The sequence below is a fragment of the Herpailurus yagouaroundi genome, unplaced genomic scaffold, assembly GCF_014898765.1.
Source record: "Herpailurus yagouaroundi ecotype Mexico unplaced genomic scaffold, PumYag 67641, whole genome shotgun sequence".
Classification (NCBI taxonomy): Eukaryota; Metazoa; Chordata; class Mammalia; order Carnivora; family Felidae; genus Herpailurus; species Herpailurus yagouaroundi.
In genome coordinates, this window is record NW_024420442.1 from 7101283 (window position 1) to 7123096 (window position 21814).

Below are 21814 nucleotides of genomic sequence, written 5' to 3' on the forward strand. Positions count from 1 at the left end.
ATTCAAAGTACTTTTTTCTTTCAAATATCGACACATAATGTTTAACTTTAAATATTTACAGCATGTTGTTGTGATGCTCTTGTAGAAAAATGCATGCTTCTGGCCTGAAAGCCAGAGCCAAATGCAAAAGACCATTTAACTGCAGCCAGAGAACATGAACCTGTACAGTATCCAGTCACTTTTCAGCACAGGAGTGAGAGCAGGAATACAAAATTGGGACCTATTGTTTCCTAGCAACACGGCTCAGGCCATTATAACACAATTTTCAGTATGATTAGAACCTCTAACTGTTGTTATATAGAAACTGAAAATCTTGGCATACACTGTAAACATCTTTACTTTTCATGAGAAAGTAAGCAGCTAAAAAGAATATTTTTCTGACGGTAAAGGCTATACTTCTCTTTTTCACCTTCTTTCTTACCGATGCTTTTGCCAGAAGAATAGTAAAGATTTAGACATTGTCATGATTCATACAAGTAAAATATTTTTCAAGGACACAATCTGATATACTAACATTTATTTAAGAGGTTAAAGTCCACCACTAAATCTAAGGAAAGATTTTTAACTGCCAAACACATTTCCTTTGACAAATAATGTAAGATGACAACTGCCAAGACAAAATCCACAGCAAGTTTAACTAACTATTTTCAGTTACTGTTTAGGAAGTAATTTCTTCTTACACACAGTAGTAGGTTTGGTCCTTAATAGCTTTCACATGAAGGACACACTGAAATAACAGTCACTATTTTGTGTTTGAATTCTTTTTTGTTTGTTGTTTTCTGTTTTTTTGTTTTTGTTTTGCTTTTTTGTTTTTTTTGTGTTTTTTTATGTTTTTTTGTGTTTTTTTTGTTTTTTGTTTTGTTTTTTGTTTTTTTTCTTTCTTTTTTTTGTTTTTTTTTGTTTTTCCCTTTTGCAGAATAAAGAACCTTACAGAAGGCTGTGGAAGAGCAGTCTGAAATCTGAAGTACTAGTCAGGTCAGCTGTGTGTATGTGAGTTCCTCCAAGAAAACAAGAATGTTGTATCTAGTCTGTAGCCTTCTGTCTTTCCACAAGCTATAATACACTCCAGTCTTTCCAAAAGTTTCTTTCAATACTTGATTACTGTACTTTTGCTTCCATTGCAATTGCCCTTACAGGAACATATCTTTATAAATGCAAAAACTTTGTCCTGACTCTCTCAGGTGATATTACAGTGGGGCCTGGACTGGTGAAAACTATATTTTAAAAGGAGGGAAGAAAAAAGAAAAAAGAGTAGGAACAACATGATAGGATGCTTGACATGGTGTTGATCGCAATGAAAAAGAAAAATCTTAGAAAAAGTATCATTCAATTTTATACCTATGTGGTTAGCATGTGAATTCCAAATTATACATCGTCAAGTTTTTATACATTTGGCTATGTGGTATATATATTATATTCTATATATATAGTCTCTATATTATAGCTCTTCTAGATAAATTGACAGTAAAGGACACGCTTATTTTACACAGTGTTTTGCTGGGTTAAAAATAAAACATATGCCTATTTATGTGGAGAGTGTTTTGCTAGAAATTAGTTTATGAATTGGGCTTTATTTCCCTTTCCTTCAGGAGTCATGCTTCTAATCAATAATGATTAGAATGGCAACTAAAAATAAATGTATTTAAATGTCTGCTAAACTGAACTTTGCAGTTCATTTGGATCTCTAGACTGTAGTGCAAGAGTAAAAACAGAACAAAATAGAACAAATAAAATGGGCCTAACTAGGAAAAAGAAACAACCACAGAGTATTCCCTGCCTCCGGCCCAGAATGTTCTTCATGAGAGCCCAACTAGAGTGCCCTCATTCTAACTTGAATAGCGTGTGGCTGTCCAGTGTCAGCTGCCTGTGCCTGTGCTCTGGGTGTGAGAAATTCGTGTTTCTCTGTAAGATGCATTCACTTTCATCAGGGAATGCAAACAAAGTGTTCTTTCGCTAATTTAAACTTCAGAATTACAAATCAATGACGGCATTCTTTGTATTCACCTGAACGATGTACCCCACGTCTCCATGTTCTTATTAAGAAATGCCAAAATGTTTCTCTTAGATTTACTGTGCATTAGCGCTAACCTTTTGGGTTTTTTTTTTCCTCTTTCCTCCCACAAACTTCGGGAGAGGTAAAGAGAGTAATAATAGTTCAAGGCAGTATTAAAACCACAGCTATAAGTGATAAAAAGTGCATTTCCTGAATATAATACAAATGTAACTTTAAGAAACTAAAGGCACAAACTAAATAAATATGTATTACAAACTAGAAATGCACAGTTCAAGGTAATTACTATTAAGTAAAAGCCTCAAATATTTGTTTCTAATGGATATTTAAAGCAGTTTGAAAATGATACATCATCAGTGAATTGCAAAAAGTATAATAATCGCTTAAAATATAAGCAAAATAGACTCTAATATTGACATCTTGGATTAGTGATAAAATACATCATCACATTTATGAATGCACTCTCTATATACAGTTCACAAATTATTTTTCCATTGATTTAAAAGAACATCAGAGGTTCTAGGAACATAAGGTCCATTTTTAGGCTGGTGTGGAGGTATTCAAATTTCCAACAAGTTGGTTCATAATTTTAGAATCCCATCCTGAATAAACAGTATACCACTAACACAGGCCTGATTCAGAAAAAAAAATAATATGATTATAGTCTGGATTAGTAATCTCTTGAGCTGGTGTGCTTCCAATCAAAAAGAGAGAGGAGTTCATCATGAATTCTCTCTCGGTCTCTCTGTGTCTCTCAGAATACACACGTAAGAATGTGGTAACCCCAACCTGATGTTTTTGAAAATGAAATGTTTGGATACACCCTCCCCTACTGTCTGCGGATCCTTGCCTTTTCCTCCCTCTACTTGGTGAAGGAGCCAGACTCTTTCCAAACCTTAACGTGAGCCCGGATTCTGACTTCGCATATTTTCAAAGGAAACCGTCATCACCAAGCAAGGCAATGACCCCACACTGCATTTAGGTAGCAGCTGGAAAGAATCCAAACTGTAACACTCCATCATAAATCCTCCTTCAGACATAGCAAATATCCAGACCCAGGGATGAAAATGCTGAAGCTGGCTCAGGGGAATTTTCTGCAGGCCACATTGTGCTGTCATGTCTTTTCATTTGTGGTAACTTACAATTACGCAGCATTTTACAAACTCTTTGTCACTGGGCACAAATCTCCTAGCTCACCAAGGGGCTTCTTTTTGCTACAGGATTCATAAAGATTGAGGAACCGCAACTGATATTAACACTAATCCTGATCTTTTTCCGAAGTTTAAATGATCATGGAACAAAAATAACCCTTTCTGGAAAATAGTTTTTTTCCTAGGCAGGACACATGATTAAATCAAAATAAACGGGTAAAGACAGAGAACCAAAATAACTCAAGTATCAATTGTTTTGGTAAAAAACAGTCTGCCTCTCTATAATCAGTTGAAATGTTTTCGATTGGAAAGGGTTCACTTAATTAAATTTCCTGACTATGGAGGGGAGATGTCCCATACAGAATTGTACATTTGAAAGATAAATCTAAGTGGTATGAATCAATGTGGCAGCAACTACTGTGATGTTCCCTTTGGTGCTTTCCTTTCGTCTTAGTACTAGGTCTATTTTTTTTTTTTTTTAAGGTTTTGGCTCTTCTGAATTTCTGCAGTAGTGAATGTATCAGCATCCCAGGCATGTATGCCTGCTAAAACCTCTTGTTTTTTTTTTTTTCTGTACCAGAATCATTTGTAGTAAATTACCTTTCGTGTGCACAAAACCATTGGATTAGTGTATAAATATGGAATCACTAATGTGAAACTATGACCAAAACACACCCTATATATAGATGAGTAATTCCTACCCAGGTTAATAGAAGCTATGTTTACCTGACACCAATACAGCCAGACAATTTGGTGAAAAAATGGAGTCTAAACAGGTTGTGCAGGAGACGTTCCATTGGCCAGCTGCCTTGGTATCACGTACACATGAGCAAATAGTGGCATTTCAGTCTGTTACCACACCCACAGGGAAGCATGGTAGGCAGAATCCGGCCACCGCACGCCAAAACACAGCACAACAACATGGCATTTTAACAAGCAAGGAGGAATAATCAGGGAGGAAGGGCAAATGGGTCGTGACTCTGGGAGATGGTGGCGGACGCCATTTTCCACTTGTTAAGTTTCCCATAATGGATCTGGAAAATGCGAAAGGGCCGGCAGTCTTTCGAGATGCAAGGTTCAGAACACTATCGCACCACATTTTCAGATAGCTCGCAAGTTCTGCCAACAGTTAAACGTGAAACTTTCGCGTCACAGTAGAGATACGTAGAACCTTGGGTTCTTTATACTTGAACTCATGTGCATGGTTCGACAAATTTAAAGTGGTGCTTTCTGGAAACTTTTTTTTTTTTAGCTGTTTTACTTGTGTTATTTTGAATACTGCCACACAAGAACTAAAAATCTCTCATTTCTTAAAGAGTTTAGACAAACAATATTAAAATACCATCTTCCGTCACATTGAAAGGCAGTTGGATATGTTTTTCCTCCATATTTACATATACAGAGTTCTGATCTAGAAAACCAATACAACAAACCATTTTATGTTTTAAAAACAGGCAGTCTTTGGTGACGCAAAGGCAGAGATGTTTTTTGTTACCTCCTGCCTATTTCGCTCTGTCTCATAAAGTGAATATTGTTGGCGCTGTCAGAAAGTTCTAAATACTGCTCGACAGACAAAACAAAATACCCATCATAACCTTGTACCCTCCCAGTGCTCAAAAGCTGCTGCTTTTCCCCCTCTGTCCATGCCCGAATACCCTCCTCCCCTTCTTGCAGCCTTCTCTGTTCCTTAGTCCAGGCCTGGGCCACCGCGCGTTGTCTGGCAATCTCCAGCACGTGATTCTTCTCCTCTTCGACAGTTGTCCCATACCGGATGTTGAAGCACAGAGCCCCGTGCTGGAGCTGGATATCCGCAAACCGTCTAGTCCTCCCATTCAACACAGAGGTCATCTGGGACACAGTGACATTGACACCATTCTCTAGAATCCGCCTCCCCCCAGTGTTCCCGATGAGCACCAGGTCTTCCTCCAGAGACCCAAGCTTAATGAAGTAGTGAGTGTCCCTCCCCTCTATGGTAAAATGAAGGTTTTCCAGGTAATGAGCATTATTGAGAATGGCAGCAAGCCGCCTGCTATCTTCGTTGGCTACTCCTATAATATCGGCTGTTACTATGCCATCCTTGATGGCGAATTTTATACCTTTTCCAAAAACAGAAGGAACAGCAGCAAACCTCGGTTGCTTCCCTCCTTCAAGGCACCGTCCATCATTGTATCGGGGAGTCATAGGAAGTTGGTCCAGGGAAATGAAATTCCTGAGCTGTTTCTGGAGCTCACACTGAATACCTAGGATAGTCTAGGAGAGAAGAAAGGCACAGTGCAAAAATGCAGCACAGGGTCAGACACCTGTCATGCTTGGGGACTGTGGAAAGCACCTTCTTGCTTTACGGTGCTGGTGAGTGAGTTCAAAGCAAGATAAATTTGGACTCTCTTCATCAGAGATTTGGCAAAGACAAGACTAACGGGTTACTTGGCCACCTGGCTATATTTCTTGATGTCTTGGTGAGTTAAACCTAAGGAAATGTACTAGAACCTTGGAGCCAAAAGTCGCTTCAAGTTACATGGGGCCAGCTCCCCCAAAACAAAGACCTTTCGTTTTCACCAATGTAACTAATATGATCTGTTACCGTACGTGGTGTAATACATTAGCCACAGTGAGGAGCAGAGATGGCTTAAGGCATTATTCTTGGCTTTAAACAGATTATGACCTTATAAATAACCACAGCAAAGCAGCAAGAAGATCTTCTTATGAGGACTTCAAAACAAAACCAAAAACAACCCTTTCTATTGTGGACATTTTCAAACATACTAAGAAATAGAATGGTGAACCGCCAAGTGTCCATAACAGGGCTTCAGCAATTTTCAACATTTTTATTAACTTTTTAAAAAAGGATTTTTAATTACAAAAAGGACTTTTAATGATGTTTTAATTATAAAGATTACTTTTACATATTATATGTATTTAGGGATAAGCCTACAGCACCCATTTAAAATTGCCTTTTCCTTATAATTTTTTACACTTAAATTTCAAGCCCTCCCACCCAAATATCAGTTTTATTCTGAAGTATTTTTTTTTTTTTGCAAAGAGACACTCCTCTATTTCTTTCAATTGAAAGGAAAAGTTACTTCATGTTTCCATTTGTTCCTCATCCTCTTGATGAAATGACCTGTTAAACCGTGACTAGTCTGGCATTCCTTTTTCCCAGAGACTTTACCCCTATACTCTTTATTACTTTCACTTCACTGATCTTATGTACTTTTTCTTGGTCAGAATAATTTCTGTTCTTCCCATGCTCTTAATGCACCACACCCTAAATTATTTTGCTGTTGGAAATCTGAAGATTTTACATCTGTCAGTGAACAGTTTTCTCTATACAGAGTCCATAATTGCCCTTGGTAGGCCGTTGCAGAATTTTAAAAGTTGACTTCCTCTTGTTTGTCTACTTCAGCAGGTCACCAAGTGCCATATTGGCCTTGTCTTTCCTAAAAGCTCTGATTCCCTGATCCTTTCCTCATGGAAGCTTTTTTCTGCCTCCTCATTAATCATGGACATTTTAGTGAATATTCAAGATGACTCAAAAATAACGAAGGAAATATATGTTAATACCATCTCGGGGTGTTGGATGCTCCTCTGGTTTTTTGTTTTGTTTTGTTTTGTTTGTTTGTTTGTTCGTTTTTTCAGATACATAGAGACGGTAAAAGTTTTACTAACCTTTCCGGGATCCCACTCTGGAGTTTTTGTCTGAAGCTGGAGAAGCTCATAAGTTAACTCCAAATTTTCTAATTCTGGTTTGGGGAATCCAGGTAGAACATTGTGTAGCTGGAAACCAAATAGCTCCAGCCAACTTCCAATGTCTGTGAGGCACAGAATAGAAAAGGAAAACAAATGATGAAGCCCATAGTTTACAACCTTTGTGGAAAGCTTGAATGATTCCTCCCCTGCCTTCAGTATGTTCAGCCAGTGGGAAGTTAGGGATAGAACTCCCCCTTCTATCACCTGCTCCAAAGCCTATGATCCACTCTCTACTGGGAAACCTTTTGATTCGTGGAGAATCACAGAGATGGGTTGGGTTTACAGCATTGAAACTCTTAAAAAAATTTTTTTTAAATTTATTTTTTGAGAGAGAGCGAGCGAGCAAGTGGGGGGAGCAGAGAGAGACAAAGGGAGGGAGAGAGAGAATCCCAAGCAGGTTCCACACTGTGAGCATGGAGCCCAACGTGGGGTTTGAACTCACAAACTGTGAGATCATGGCCTGAGCCAAAACCAAGAGTCGGATGCTCAACCGACTGAGCCACCCAGGCGCCCCACATTGAATCTCTTAATGTGGTGGTGGCACTGAGGCCACACAGACCGTAATATTAGGTTTATTTGATGGAACATAATCCTGAAGTTTTTAAATGAAACCATTCATATAAGCTTTGAAGAGTGAAAACTACAAACAGCAAGCTTAAAAGGAAAGAAACAATGCACTGGGATGCAAAAGCATTGTGTTCTATGCCACCTGCACAGTTTTGCTTGCCCTAGAAAACTAAGGAAGAGAGTGACTGCATAATAACTTGTGGGCTAACTGGCAGGAAGAGGAAGCATATTTACAAAGGCACGGAGATTATGTGATAAACACCACCGAGTTATTTCAAGTTTAGTGTAAAGCTTTGTACCTGTGGTATACTTTGCAACATCTTGAATTTTGCCAACTGGGTAGTTATTTTCAAAGGAGTAGAGGTTGAATGGTTTAGGAAGGAGGTTCAACTGTTTCCATATGTGATGATTAGGCGTTGTCCACCTACCAGCAACAACATCATAATCCCTTTGCCCCAGGTGCACTAATTTAGTAAGCAAATCATAGAGTCCTCCATGAAAACCAATGATGACCTGAAAGTCAGGGTAAGTGTCATGGTAGATATCTCCATAAGGCGTGTACAAGATCTCTTTTATCACCTGACCTCGGCTGCTGAACACAGCCAGTGGCGTGCCCGTATTATCACAGGCTACGTAATATTCTTCACCACTGCTTAGCTCCATGGCAATGAGGTGACCTTGGAGATCGTAATACAGGGATGTGATCTCTGAGCTCGTGTGGTTGTACAAATGAGTAATTCTTATGGGATTGGCAAGGTCTGCATAAAAGAACTGAAGGTGCTGCCCTAGGCTGGACTTACTGGCGACACGTCGCCCGAGCCCATCGTAGTAATACTGCACAGTCCAGCCAGAAGCCTTATTGTAGGCTTTCTGCAGCAGACCATTAGAATTATATTCAAATATGTCATTTCCCCTCTGCCGCAGAAAGCCATCTTCATCCATTTTATACTGAATTTCTCCTAGTCTGGTGATGCGGTCTCGGAGGTCATATCGGAGAGGAGTAAGACGAGCACTATTCCCGTGGCTTAAGAGGTTGATGTTTCCATTCAGGTCATAACTGTAACGCCACTGGGTTTTGTCATTTACGGAAACAGTCTGCAGCTGCCCGTCAGCATCGTATTCATAGAAGTATCTTGTTATGTTGGCATCCACTCCCACTCTTATATCACATATCACCATACGCCCCATATTATCATACTGAATAGTCATCCAGTAGGCAATTGCCTTTAGGATTTCGTATTGGACTTCGATAACTTGTCCGCTGGCGCTGAAAATCTTGGTATGCTTCATCACCGTAGTAGTTATGACCTGATTTAAATCGTAATTAATCACACTGAATTTTCCAAACTGCTCTGTTCTACCAGAAACATCAACATATCGGTACAGATCTATGGGCAAAGGGGTTTCATTGATCACAGCTTGCATGCTGGTGACGCGGAAGTTGTTGTAGCTGTAGTCAAACCGAGCATTCACCAGACCTTCTTCACTGAACCTGAAGATCTGGCGTCCAATAAGAGGTCCTGAGGAATCAAAATAAAAATAATGAGAACAGAGCTAGATGCGTAATGGTGAACAATCAGAAAGGTCTCGTGTTATTTTCCTTAGCAGCAATGCTTTTACGTTCGAAATAAGATATTAGAGGTTGACCTCTGATACCGAAAGCATATCATCTCATAGATACGTACTCACAGTTGTGGTCATTAAATATGAAAAAATACTGTATGTTATAGAATGATTTAACTATAGGACCTATGTAAGTAATAACCCATCCGGTAGCTTGGGGTGAGGAAACTGATATTATAAACACGCTTTCTTGTTATAATCACTGACAAGAATGCTTTTAATTCATTTAACCCGTGCTACAAAATCAGCAGGTCAGATTTCCACGAAGCCCAGCATTAAAGTAACTGAATTTGGCATTTTCCAAGCTCAAGGGATGAAACAGATTCAAAAGTTCTGACTTTTGAACATATTTTGCCATCAGCTGAGGCTTATAGAGGTCACATGGGGCTTGAGCTCGTTTCAGTGAGGCTCAAATCTTGCAGCTGCACCTTTGGGATGATTTGGTGGTGAGCTACAAATGAGCACACAGACTAGGTTCTCTGATCTCAACGTTTCTGAGAGCCAAGACAGGGACAAAGAGATGTGTGGTGGTTTCCTAAGGGATCACCTTTCATGCAGTCTATAGCAGGTTTTTAATTTTCAAAGGAAGATAATTTAATAACTAAAGGGAACACGTGTTGGATTGAATGTCTGCAGGATAATGATTCTATTTCACACTGTGGCCGGCAAAAATTTCATAAGAAAATACTGGTACGGTTGTACACATCCCCACCGTTTCACAACAAACCTGTTTGCCTATATCTGATTGTGCAAATGAAGCCGTCATGCATCAGGTGTATTGTCTTAATCACTCCAGAAGACTCTTCATAGGTTAATGTGACCTGAGTGGTATCATAGAGAATCTCAGACAGCCTTGCTTGCTTGGTGTATTTGTATAACACTCTGCGCCCTGTTCCCAGATGCAGGGTCTGTAGCAGTCGGCCATCTCGACTGTAGTCTTGGATGAAAGAGGTGCTACTGTCTGGTGGGGTGTAGATGTTCCGGTAGTAGCCCACTGAAAGCATGGTTTGTAAGCTGTGGCGCACCATACTAGGCATGGTGACCGAGAGCAGACAGTCTGATTGGTCATACTCAAAGATGTAACGCCTCTGGCTATGTAAGAGAAGCATCACAGACTGAAACGAGACAAAGGCGAAATAGTGTATTATGTACCACTGAAGTTGAGGAGAAGAAACGCATTCATCCATTCAACACAGATTTATCGAGCACTTACTACGTGCCAGGCACCGTGGTGGACCCTAGTGGATACAGTAGTGGGCAGTCACGGTGTCTAACCTTATGGAGCTTACAGTTTAAGGGAGGAGGAAGACAAGCAACCAAGCAACTGCAATATAGTGTGAAACGTGTTATGACAGAGGAAGGACAGGGTGCCTAGCAGAGGAAGAATAGCTAACCCAGACTTAAGAGGTGAGGAAAGGCTTCCTGGAGGAAGTGACTTCCGAGTCGAGACCTAAAGAATGACCAAGGCTTGGCCGGGTGAAGGAAAGGAAACGGGGGGGGGGCGCAGGGTAGGGAGAGAGTGCCCCTGACAAGAGCACAGCATTGTGAGGGGCTGGATAAGAGAGATGGCTTTTCAGAGGATGAGAGCAATTTCATGTGGCCAGAGCGTGGGTGTGTTGGAGGGGAGGGGATGGTGACTGGCAAGAGACAAGGCCAGTTAAGTAGGCTGGGTCCAGATTATGCTGGGCTTTCTAAGCCATGCTAGAGACCGGACTTAAACATGTTGGCCACAGGGAACCACTGAAAGCAAGTCAAAGGGCAGGGTGCTGGCAGAGCTGGGAGAAGCAATCGGTCAATATTCCAGAAAGGTTACTGTTTGCGGAGAAGCATCCACGTGGCGACGGACTGGAGGGAGGTAAATGGAGGGTGAGGCATGCCACATGTGGAGTTATGGTCACCAAAAAAGTATTCATTGACTTCACATAGTCGTAAATGTCTTCCTCAAAAGTTGTACGCAAAATGTTATTATTACTGCTTTGCAATTTGTGTTTTAGTTGGTTTTTTATTTGAGTACCATTGACATTTTTTCAAAATTTTATTTTTAAGTAATCTCTACATCCAACGTGGGGCTCGAACTTACAACCTTGAGATCAAGAGTCGCATGTTCTACTGACTGAGCCTGCCGGGAGCCCCTATAGTTGACGTTTTAAAAATATTGGACTGTAGTTGACAAGCAATTCATATATATTAGGGGAACATGCCATTAGAAGTGAAGAATTCTCTGGATATACAACCCCTTTCCTCCAAACTGATCCGTATTTCAGAAACAGTTATTTGTTGAGGTATAATGCCTTGCATGTAATTAGGTATTTCACTGATATTGGCTTTACCTTATTTTAACTTTAAATACAAACATAGAAGGAGCACTGTTTTACAGGGGACTCAATCCTATTTCTAACTGAAAAGCATTTAAATCTCATCTTTTAATAAAAATTAAAAAAAACTCTCAGCCCCGGAGATTCTCATGTAACACTCTAAGGACGCTTTTCCCTTCCCTTTTTGAAAATTACCTTATCAAGCAAAAGGATTTAGTTGAGCTTTATTTTCTGAAGTTTGTGTTATGTAAATGATAGGTATCTTTTCATTTTCTAAACATAAATTACATTAATATTTATGAATACAAATTGCATAAGCACACATAATGTACACTTAAACCTTCTAAACATGAAACTAGATTCTAATATTAAATGTATTTCTTGAAACTGCATATCCTCCCTGCCCTTCTGAGAATTATTGATTTGGAATCGCATGTCAGGACCGTGAAGTCAAAGTCAGCAGTTATTTTCTCCTTTGTTCATCCTGTTTTTCCCCACCAAGTACTCTGCCTCGCGGGTACAGAGCTGCGTGCGGAAACCCTGTCACCTCATCACCTGTGGACAACATGCAGCTCCAAAACAGAGGCACTCCCACTGAACAGAGAGGCAGGAGACTTGGCTTTTCTGTGTGGGCATGAGGACACGAAGGGAGAACCACGTCCTTGACCGAGGCAGAACCCACAGACCCTGGGGGCAGCTGGCGGAAGATGCCTTTGCATTACCCTATGCTCCCAGTCCGATTTCTTAGCTCCTTTCCACTCTGCCCTGTCAGTTTGCCACGAGCAAATGACATCTGTCACCTGCGATGCAGGCCAGGGACAATCACCATATGGCTCCCACGCATTATCTCGTACCAGCCTGCCTGGGCCATGCCTTTCCCAGTCGCTGTATGCGCCCTGCCAAACATTTGTAGCACATCGCCACTGTCCCCCCCCCCCCCCACTCCCGTCTCATCCACTGCGCTGTAGTGAACCACTGCCTGACCCCGTTCCTAGGTGGTGCTGATGCCGTGCTCTCTCAAAAGCTCCCCGGTCTGTTTTAAAGCTTTCTGCCAGTGGCGAGAATGCGGATGATGCGATTAGGAATCTCGTGAATGTAACTGTGGTGTTGCCAGAATACCATTTAGCTCTCACTTGGCTGCCTTTTCACTTGGGTGGGCATTATTATCAGTTTGTTCAATAACAATGCCTATGAGTCCATCCAGTGCCCACAGTGCTGCTACGGCGGGATAAAAGGCCATTTCTTAGGAGTGCAAACAATAGAGTGGGAGACTTTGTATTTTTTTAATTGGTTGTGGGATCCTAAAAGAGAGCATTGTAAAGAAGAAAGAAAGAACAAGCACGGATATTCATTTGAACAAGACTAGATAGAAATGAGAGATGGTAGAAATTTGTAAAGCTAAAGCACTTGAACAACCACCAGATGGCAGTGTGGGGCCACCTGGAAGCTCAAGCTACGTACAGTGTATTGTATCCCCCGAGGCAGCCTTTGGAAATTTCAGCCCCAAAGAGGCAATTTTGTGTAAATGTATCAGGCTAAAGCATCTTATTAAATGATTATAAAATATGTTTAAATGCATTTTAAAAATGAAGTCCTTAAGAACGATTTTAGGAAACCGAAAGATTTACATTTACTGTAATACAAAATTTTAGCCCCACAAGTCTTCAAAATATAATTAACTCAGAGAAGTCTCATAAATCAAGATAGAGAATTAATGACCACATAGAGAAAATTTAAGAAACAATAATTGATTTTTTTAATAGAGAAGAGCTCCTTTAAGCAACCGCAGCTATTACCCAAATTATTTTTCTTCTAATGGCTTGGAGACCATTGTGCATGAAAATGATACATGTATCTTTCACCTGCTCTAGAGGAAGTCATGTAATTTGGACAAAATTTCTGCACGTTAAGGTGAACTATCTGCTGTTGTTTTGAATATAACATGGTATAGGGATGGCAAGCAAATTTACAGAGATAACACCAGATGGATTTTGAGATATAAAATGAGGTCTACGTTTTCAAGCTTGAGAATCCTTACTTTAAAAAAAATTTTTTTAATGTTTTTATTTATTTTTGAGACACAGAGAGACAGAACATGAGCAGGGGAGCGGCAGAGAGAGAGGGAGACACAGAATCGGAAGCAGGCTCTGGGCTCTGAGCTGTCAGCACAGAGCCCGACGCGGCGCTCCAACTCACGGACTGTGAGATCATGATCTGAGCTGAAGTCGGATGCTTAACCAACTGAGCCACCCAGGCGCCCCGAGAATCCTTACTTTAAAATATACTATGAGATACAGTGTCTTTGTGTTTGCTCTGCCCCACACGTAGTGAAAGAATGTGCCAGCAAAGGCCATGTCACAGAGGACAGAAAAGAGCACAAGAAGACACAGAACCTCATCACCTCACTGGAAAAGCTACATGGAAGTTGGACTTTGGTAAAATTCAATATGCTTCCCCCCCTTTTCTTCTTTCTAGCATCACAATTTGAAAAATGCTTTAATTTTCTTTTTTTCTTCCTTCATTTTCCTTCCTCCTCTCCTTCCTTGTTTGAATTTACCTACCAGGAGCAGCAAGTAAGTGGCGTTTGTTCTGGACTGAAAAGTAAATGCTATAATGCAAATGGAAATGGAAAGAAACTAACTTTTATTGAAAGATGTCCTGGGTGCTTTATATTAAGTTATTTCACTTAATCATCACATCTATTCATTGAATGCATTATTATTGCTGGTAATTATAATGTTAATAAACTCCATCTCATGATACATGATTTTTTGGAAAGTAAAGAGCCATTCCAAAATTGTGGGCTTTGCACGTTCTGAGTTTTGCATAATAGGATTGCTGAAGTCAGGAGCTACTTTTTAATTAGAGAACAAATTAAACGTGAACTCAAGAAAGGGACAAACGTCAACTAAAAGGCACACGTGATTTGGGCTTGTCTCGCTGGTCAGTAAACTAGTCTCTGGAAGTCACTAGGGCTTCGCTTGATACGTGACACATCAGTCAGGTCTTATTTCTGTCCACTGCAGGATACAGTTGGGGTTTTTTGTTTTGCTTTTAAAGAGTTATTGCCAACTAAGTTTCTGTAGCAAAGAGAACTTACGTGAAATTTACTTCACGTGATTCTTTGCTGAGGAAAGTTCGATGAAATAATCAGCTAATTCAGAAAAGAGAAACAATAAAATCACTTCCTTGGTGTCAAAGAGGCTACACTCAGGGCTAAACATTAGGTTTTCAATAGGCTTTTTCGTTTTTGTACAGACAGCATAAAGGAAAAGTCTTAGAGACTCAGACGCAACTGTCCACAGGCAGTTGGAGCTCAGTGTGCAAACTACGTGCTAATGAAGCTGGGGTTAAGAGTTCAAACCCATGCGGCTCCTAGGGAGTGTTGGCTACTTCACTAGCCACATGTGCGACCTGTGGAGGGGTCAGTGCAAACGCATCCTCATTCCTTGAAAAACAAATCAGCTTATAATCTAATAATCAGGGGCATCTTTTCAAAAAAATTTACAATATGTTTATTTATTTTTGAGAGACAGAGAGAGAGACAGACAGAGAAAGCGAGAGAGAGACAAAGGAAGAACAAGTGGGGGTGGGGGGGGGCAGATAGAAGGAGAGACACAATCCCAAGCAGGCTCCACGCTGTCAGCGTAGAGCCCCATGTGGGGCTCAGACCCAAGAACCTCGAGATCATGACCTGAGCCGAGATTAAGAGTTGAACGCTTAACCGACTGAGCCACCCAGGCAACCCTGGCATCTTTTTTTCATATGAAGGTCGCTACATGCGTCTCCCATGCAATGGGATTCATTTAATTTTGTACCATGTTTAGCGCTTCGTAGGACATGAGCCATAGGATTTTGCAAATCATTCTTGTTACCAAAATTCAAGAGGAAAGACCTACTCTATAAGATTCAGATGTTCCCAGCATAGAGTACAGATGATAGATTTGATCTATTTCTTCAGCAGACAAGGGGTGGATAGAGCAGAGGACTCCCTTCTTTACCCTGACTCCCAAGTAGAATTCTGTTTTATCTGCTAGGCATTTGCAATTTGGCAAATTCTCTAGCAACTGCTTCTGGGAAGTAGTTACAGTTTTATGGTGACATACAACCATTGGCACGCTTTTTTTCCGTCAAAACTTTGGGGAGTGTATCAGAAAGGCTTGGCATTGGGGTGCCTGGGTGCTTCAGTCAGTTAAGTGTCCGACTTCGGCTCAGGTCATGATCTCACGGTTCATGGGTTCGAGCCCTGCGTCAGGCTCTGTGCTGACAGCTGAGAGCCTGGAGCCTGCTTCCGATTCTGTGTCTCCCTCTCTCTCTGCTCCTCCCCTGATTGCACTGTCTCTGTCTCTCTCTCTCTCTCTCTCTCAAAAGTAAATAAACATTAAAAAACTAGAGAGAAAGGCTTGGCATTATTTGGTGCAAATAGCGAAAATCTGTCATGTGAGCTATGAGTTCCTATGACTTCTGTAAGAACTTTTAGGGGTTAACTTGCTGTGATTATCCTTAAATCCTCAAGGGAAAGCATTTTTCAATTTTCCCAGAAATTAATTCAGGACTGATGAATCCAGTTGAACGGGTAGATTTGGGAAACAAGAGACACCATCTTAGCACATCAGAAATTGAGATGGAGGGATAGAAATCAATTTCCCTTACTCTTCTCTGCTGCTGATGTGGCCAGAAACCATTTTGCTATGTGGTGGCTGTCTGATAAATGGTTCCGGTGGTGGGATTAAAATCATTGTCTATGTCTGCCAGACGGGAGGCCCCGTGCTCCCGTTACAGGTGCTGCTGGAGACTCACTGTACACAAAGGACTGTCACCAATGAGGCCCCACTGCCACCATTTGCTCAGACTGATTACTTGTGAAAATTAGTCCTGAAATATATACTACTAAAACTTCACCGATTATCCTAACAAAATCCGAATTCCTGATCCTCTGTGTAAGAGGCTCTTCTCCAGAGCTGAGACACATTAACACACAATTTTATAATTTTCCACTTATTTTACCTCAGTGTGAGCTTTCATAATAATGAAGATACCTTTTCAAGAGCGGTAGCAAATACGCTCAAATAAGGAGAAAGCTAAGCCATTATCCTGACTTCAGTTTGAAAGAGTACCTGGCAGAGTGTGCAGTTGGGGAAAGTTTTCAGCTGAAAAACAGCTTCTCCGTATACATTCATTTTGTTGTTGTTGTTACTTGAACAGAGCCGAACAGCGAGAACAGACTTTTTTCTCCTATACGTCTCCTCGCCAAGATCGGTAACTAGGACCATTTGCAATATTCTCATTCAGAAACTCAGAAGTAGTTTCTTGTCCTTACATACTTACCTTTTCCAAGTAGGTATAGCTCCAAATTTTCCCATCAGCCCAAGTTCTTGAAATTATTTTTCCACTCTGGTCATATTCCATTTTTTCATTCCACGTCCCTCTTTGAATGAATGTCACCAACCCCGAAGGTGAATATGTGATGTTCACTTCATTGTATCTGCTTACGGGAGACCACAGAATAGGTCGTCCCGTCTGGTCGTAAAGAATTCGAAGGGTGAATTTCCGGTGGTCATCGTAGATCTTTCCCGTGCGAGTTATGTGATCAAAATCTATGGACAGCAGGTTTCGGTTATGGGCCTACAAAACAGATATAAGATACCTTTTAAGCACTGCTTCGGTTCGTCTCATCAACTGCGTTCACAATCGTGCAGCCAACACCTTAAATCCACCTGGAGCGAAAGACCAAAGAAGATGTTGGCGGTGGGGAGGAGGGAAGGCCAGATACGGGAGGTTTTCAGGCAAAGCACAGTAAACCAGGGTATGGTTTTTATGCAGATTTAAGTCCTCACCTTTTCCACTGTAAGAGTTTCTAAAGATTTAGGGCCATCCTCCTCTTCCTGGTACAGAGAGGGAGACACCCTTACACATGGAGATTTCCCTGATAAACAGCAAATGCCTCTTCCAAAAGGGTAACTTCTACTCGGGTTTCAGAGCTTCTCCTGTATCTGCTGTTTCTTAAAATCAGTCCACAATAATCTTTATGCCAAAAAGGCATATTTTAGCGTGGCAAATTCTGCTGTCCTTCAAATGAAAAAGGAGAGACTTTGACAAGTGTCCGCAGCAGTGACCCAGGACTCAGGAGCCATTTAATTAGCTGCTTGCCTGTACACCAAGTCATTTCTTGTATCAGGGGCTTAGTTTTCTTATCTGTGAAATGGGAGTGATATTACCACTGTATTATAAGACTACATATACAGATACCTGGAGAAATGTAAAAATATTATTAGCGATTGTTATTTTAAAAATATAATTACTTTTTTTCATTTAGGTTAGGCTTTTGCATGGGCCGTGTGTCAGATTCCAAGGTGACTGTAGTTTGGTGTACTAGATTTAGATCTGTAGGAATTGCAGTGTGATCTGGAACAGCATGTTAAATATCTGGCTAATGAGGAAAGGAGAGAAACCGACAATAGGGCTTGACTACATTAATCATAGTTGAACTAAGCTGATTCACTCACTACTCAGCTAAACTCTATGTTCATTTTTAACTTCTGTGGACAAGGATCCCTTTAAATACCTTAAAGCTATGTACCGTGCCCCCAGAAAAATGCACGTACACACAAACAGGAATGTTTTACACGAAATCTCAAGAGGGGCTCTGAAACCCAGTCGTGAAGCCTCTACAAGTCTCAAGAATCCAATTTTCAAATCTCGGTTCAGAATGAGATTTTTAAAAATTTTTTTACTTAAAAATTTTTCTTTTCATTCTTTGAGATATAATTGACATACAACATTAGTTTCAGGCGTACAGCACAACGACTCAGTATTTGTATATATTGTGAAGTGATCACCAGAATAAGTCTCATCAGCATTCATCTCCACACAGTTACACATTTTTTTGTCTTGTGATGCCAACTTTTAAGATGTACTCTCTCAGCCGCTTTCAAATGTATGACACAGTCCTATTAACTGTAGTCACCATGTTGTGTGTTACATCCCCAGGACTTATCTCTTTTATAACTGGAAGTTTATACTTTTGATCACCTTCACCCATTTCCCTTCCTGTCCCCCACCCCCTGTCCCACAACCACCAATTTATTCTCTGTATCTGAGTTCAGGTGTTTTTAGGATTCCACGTGGAAGTCGGATCCAAAGACAGTTCTTATCTGTATCATTTTGAGCTGAGGTCAGTGAAGACCCAGCAGGTTTAAGAAAAACTTTGATCCCTTCCTTAACTACCTAAAAGAATTCAGTTAGATAGGAGGCCTGGTTCAGGAACAGAGCTATTACCCGAGATTACTTTTTATCGGAATGACCTATCTGTATGGCAGGACCAACGTGTAATTACTAAACATCTGCTCTTATTCTCCTCCTCATCCTGTGAATTACCCTCCTCCCCGCCCTGGAGCCCCAGGCACCCTCTCTCATCTCTTAGTTCAGGATGGTCTAGAAGCCTCATATTGCTTGTCTTTGAGCCTCTTGTGTTTTTGTGGGGTTTCCATAAGTGCAAAATTAAATTGGTTTTCCTCTTATTAATCTGTCTCACGTGAATTTTATTAGACCAACCAAAGAATCTAGAAAGGAAGAAGGGAACAATTTCCCGCCCCTACAACTGCAAAGCCAACATTCGCATTTCTAAGTCCTGTGTTCCCTTGCTCACTTTGGTTTTCAAAATAATTTCCTCAAACCCCACGCTCCATCATAAAAGTGGTATTTCTTTTCATTGCAGAAACACTGGAAAATATAGAAATAGAAAAAGAAAGTAATTACCTGTCATCTCACCCTCTAATGCTAATCACTGCTAATACTTTGCTACATTCCATCCATCTCACTTTCTTGAATAATCTGTGTATATACTGAAAAATACAACTAAGGTTGTACTTGAAAGTTCTATGTCCTACTTTTTTAGCTAATGTTTTATTATGAGTATTCCTCATATTATTGAATATTGTTAAAATGTGAATTTTAACGGTTGCCTAGTGTCTTCTTACATGATAATTATTTATCCTTTTTCCTATTGTTAGAAATTAGAGTTTTTACTTTTTGTTATTCTTTCATATTTAATATTTTGTTGAACATTTTTGTAAATAAGTATTTACTTAGTACAGAATTCAATAGGTGTGAAGTGAGAACATATTAAAGACTCGTAATGCGGGGTGCGTGGTTGGCTCAGTCAGTTAAGTGTCTGACTTCAGCTCAGGTCATGATCTCACAGTTCACGAGTTCAAGTCCCGCATGGGGCCCTGTGATGACAGCTCAGCCTGGAGCCTGCTTCGGATTCTGTCTCCCTCTCTCTCTGCTTCTCTCCCACTCGAACTCTGTCTCTCTCTCTCAAAAATAAATAAACATTAAAAAAAGTTAAAAAAAATTTGCTAAGTAGTGAGGTTGAGTCTTTTTTTAATTTTATTGGCCACATGTATGTCTTCTATGAATTGTCTATTCATGACGTTTGTCCTTTTACTACTGGGGTGTGGCATTTTGCTTTAAAACGTCTCTTTTGGTTCAGTTTCTTCATCAGTCAGCTGGGGCTAATGATATTTGCCTTTAATTTTGAGCTTCTGCAAACAAACAAACAAACAAAATTAGGACCTAGCAAATGTTCCATGCCATGAATTCTATCCAGAAGACTAGAGATGAGATCCCTAAATTATTTGAAAGGAAGTGCTGTTGGTCTCAGGGGTGGGTTTAATTCACGGAATAGAGCCACACACAGGTTGGGAATCAGGACTCTTTAAACCATCTGTAGCCAATGTGTGCAGCGCTGTAGTGCATAAATATACAGTAACCTGCTGTTATTCCTTAAAAGGTGATAGTGAAGCACATATTTTCTGTCTTTTGATACGCAGGGCTTGGAAACCTATACGTAACCAGGTGTTCTTTCTTCAACTACCTTTCCTGTGGTTTTATAGCCACATATCTCCAACTGTAATACCGCTCATTTACAATAGCTGTAAAATATCCGTGTACTCCCAGAGACGGTTGTAACTGTTACAATTTATGTTATAATGATAGTTAAAGAGGCAAAGTAACAAGTGATTTCCAGTTCAACTAAATTTGTGGTTTTATTTGTCTGATAGAGTAAGTTCACTACTCAAGAACACATTTCTTAATAAAGTCGTTACCGTGACACAGGCAGGGATCACTGGTAAGTGGTACAAAGCAGACGAAGACGGCCCAATGTTCTTTCTCTGCCTGTCAATACGTCGGCAACCATGCTTCTCTTTTTCCGGATAATGTACTCTGATATTCAGATGCTGCCAGAAAACTAGTTTCAAAGAGGTTTGGAAAGTGTGATATTGTGATTTGTAAGAAATATATATTTGGTGTTCCACCCAGTTCCCGGCACAAAGCTCCTAAAACCTTTGGAATCTCCTATGATAAGAGTGATAAAGCTGCCTTTTGTTATGTTAATGAAGTGACATTTGGAGGGCCCTCTGGTAACCTACGAATAGGGACTGGTTGCCTGGGAAACCAACAGGGTGATTAGAGGGTTGGTACTTCTAGTACCTCCCTCCAAACCTCTGGAGAACGAGGGAGTGATTGGAGGTTGAATCAGTTGCCAATAGCCAATGATTTAATCAATCTTTCCTAAGTAATGAAGTCTCCATAAAAACGCAAAGGAGGGGCGCCTGGGTGGCTCAGTCGGTAGAGCATCTGACTCTTGATTTTGGTTCAGGTCATGATCCCAGGGTCATGGGATCGAGCCCCATGTCAGGCTCTGTGCTGAGTGTGGAGCCTGCTTAAGATTCTCTTTCCCTCTGCCCCTCTCCTGCTCATGCTCACTCTTTCTCGCCCCCCCCTGCCCCCCCCCCCCCCGAAAACAAACAAACCCAAAGAATAGGTCGGCCAGCTCCTGGGCTGGTGAACAAGTGTAGAAGCTGGGAGAGTGGCGCACCTGGAGGGCACAGAAGCTCCACACCCTTCCCCATACCCTGCCCTCTGCATCAGTTCCATCCGGCTCTTCCTGAGTTCTACCCATTATAACAAACTGGTGATCTAGTAAGTAAAATATTTCTAAGTCCTGTGAGCTGCTGTAGCAAATTAATCAAACCCAAGGAAAGGGTTGTGGGAACCTCTGGTTTATAGCCAGTCCGTCAGAAGCACTGGTAACAACTTAGACTTGGGACCGACTGGCATCTAAGTAGTGGGCAGGGGGCAGTTTTGTAGGACTGAACCCTTAACCTGTGGAGTCTGATGCTATCTCTTGGTAGATAGTGTCAGAATTGACTTGTAGGACAGTCAGCTGGTGTCCCAAGAATTGCTTGTTGGTGTGGGTTAACTCCACCTCCCACATTGGAATTGAGTCCAGGAACCCAAAAGAGAAGGTAGTGTAAAATTCAGCTAGAGGTGAAAGTGGATGAAGTTGAATAGAAGATGCCACAGAGTCCCCCCGAGTCTCCTGTGGAAACTAA

General features: G+C 40.8%; 1 protein-coding gene across 4 annotated transcripts in view; it reads right to left on the reverse strand.

The window, feature by feature from the left end:
- Positions 1-2066: 2066 nt before the first annotated feature.
- Positions 2067-21814, reverse strand: part of TENM1 (teneurin transmembrane protein 1) — a 796361-nt gene continuing 776613 nt past the window's right edge. For all 4 annotated transcript variants that reach the window (XM_040467962.1, XM_040467961.1, XM_040467964.1 and 1 more), the window contains 5 exons: positions 16743-17039; positions 9827-10214; positions 7776-8996; positions 6829-6971; positions 2067-5412 (listed from right to left, as the gene is read on the reverse strand). In XM_040467962.1, the coding sequence (XP_040323896.1) occupies positions 4654-5412; positions 6829-6971; positions 7776-8996; positions 9827-10214; positions 16743-17039 (2808 nt within the window). In that variant the 3' untranslated portion in view covers positions 2067-4653. The remainder of the gene's footprint in view (positions 5413-6828; positions 6972-7775; positions 8997-9826; positions 10215-16742; positions 17040-21814) is intronic.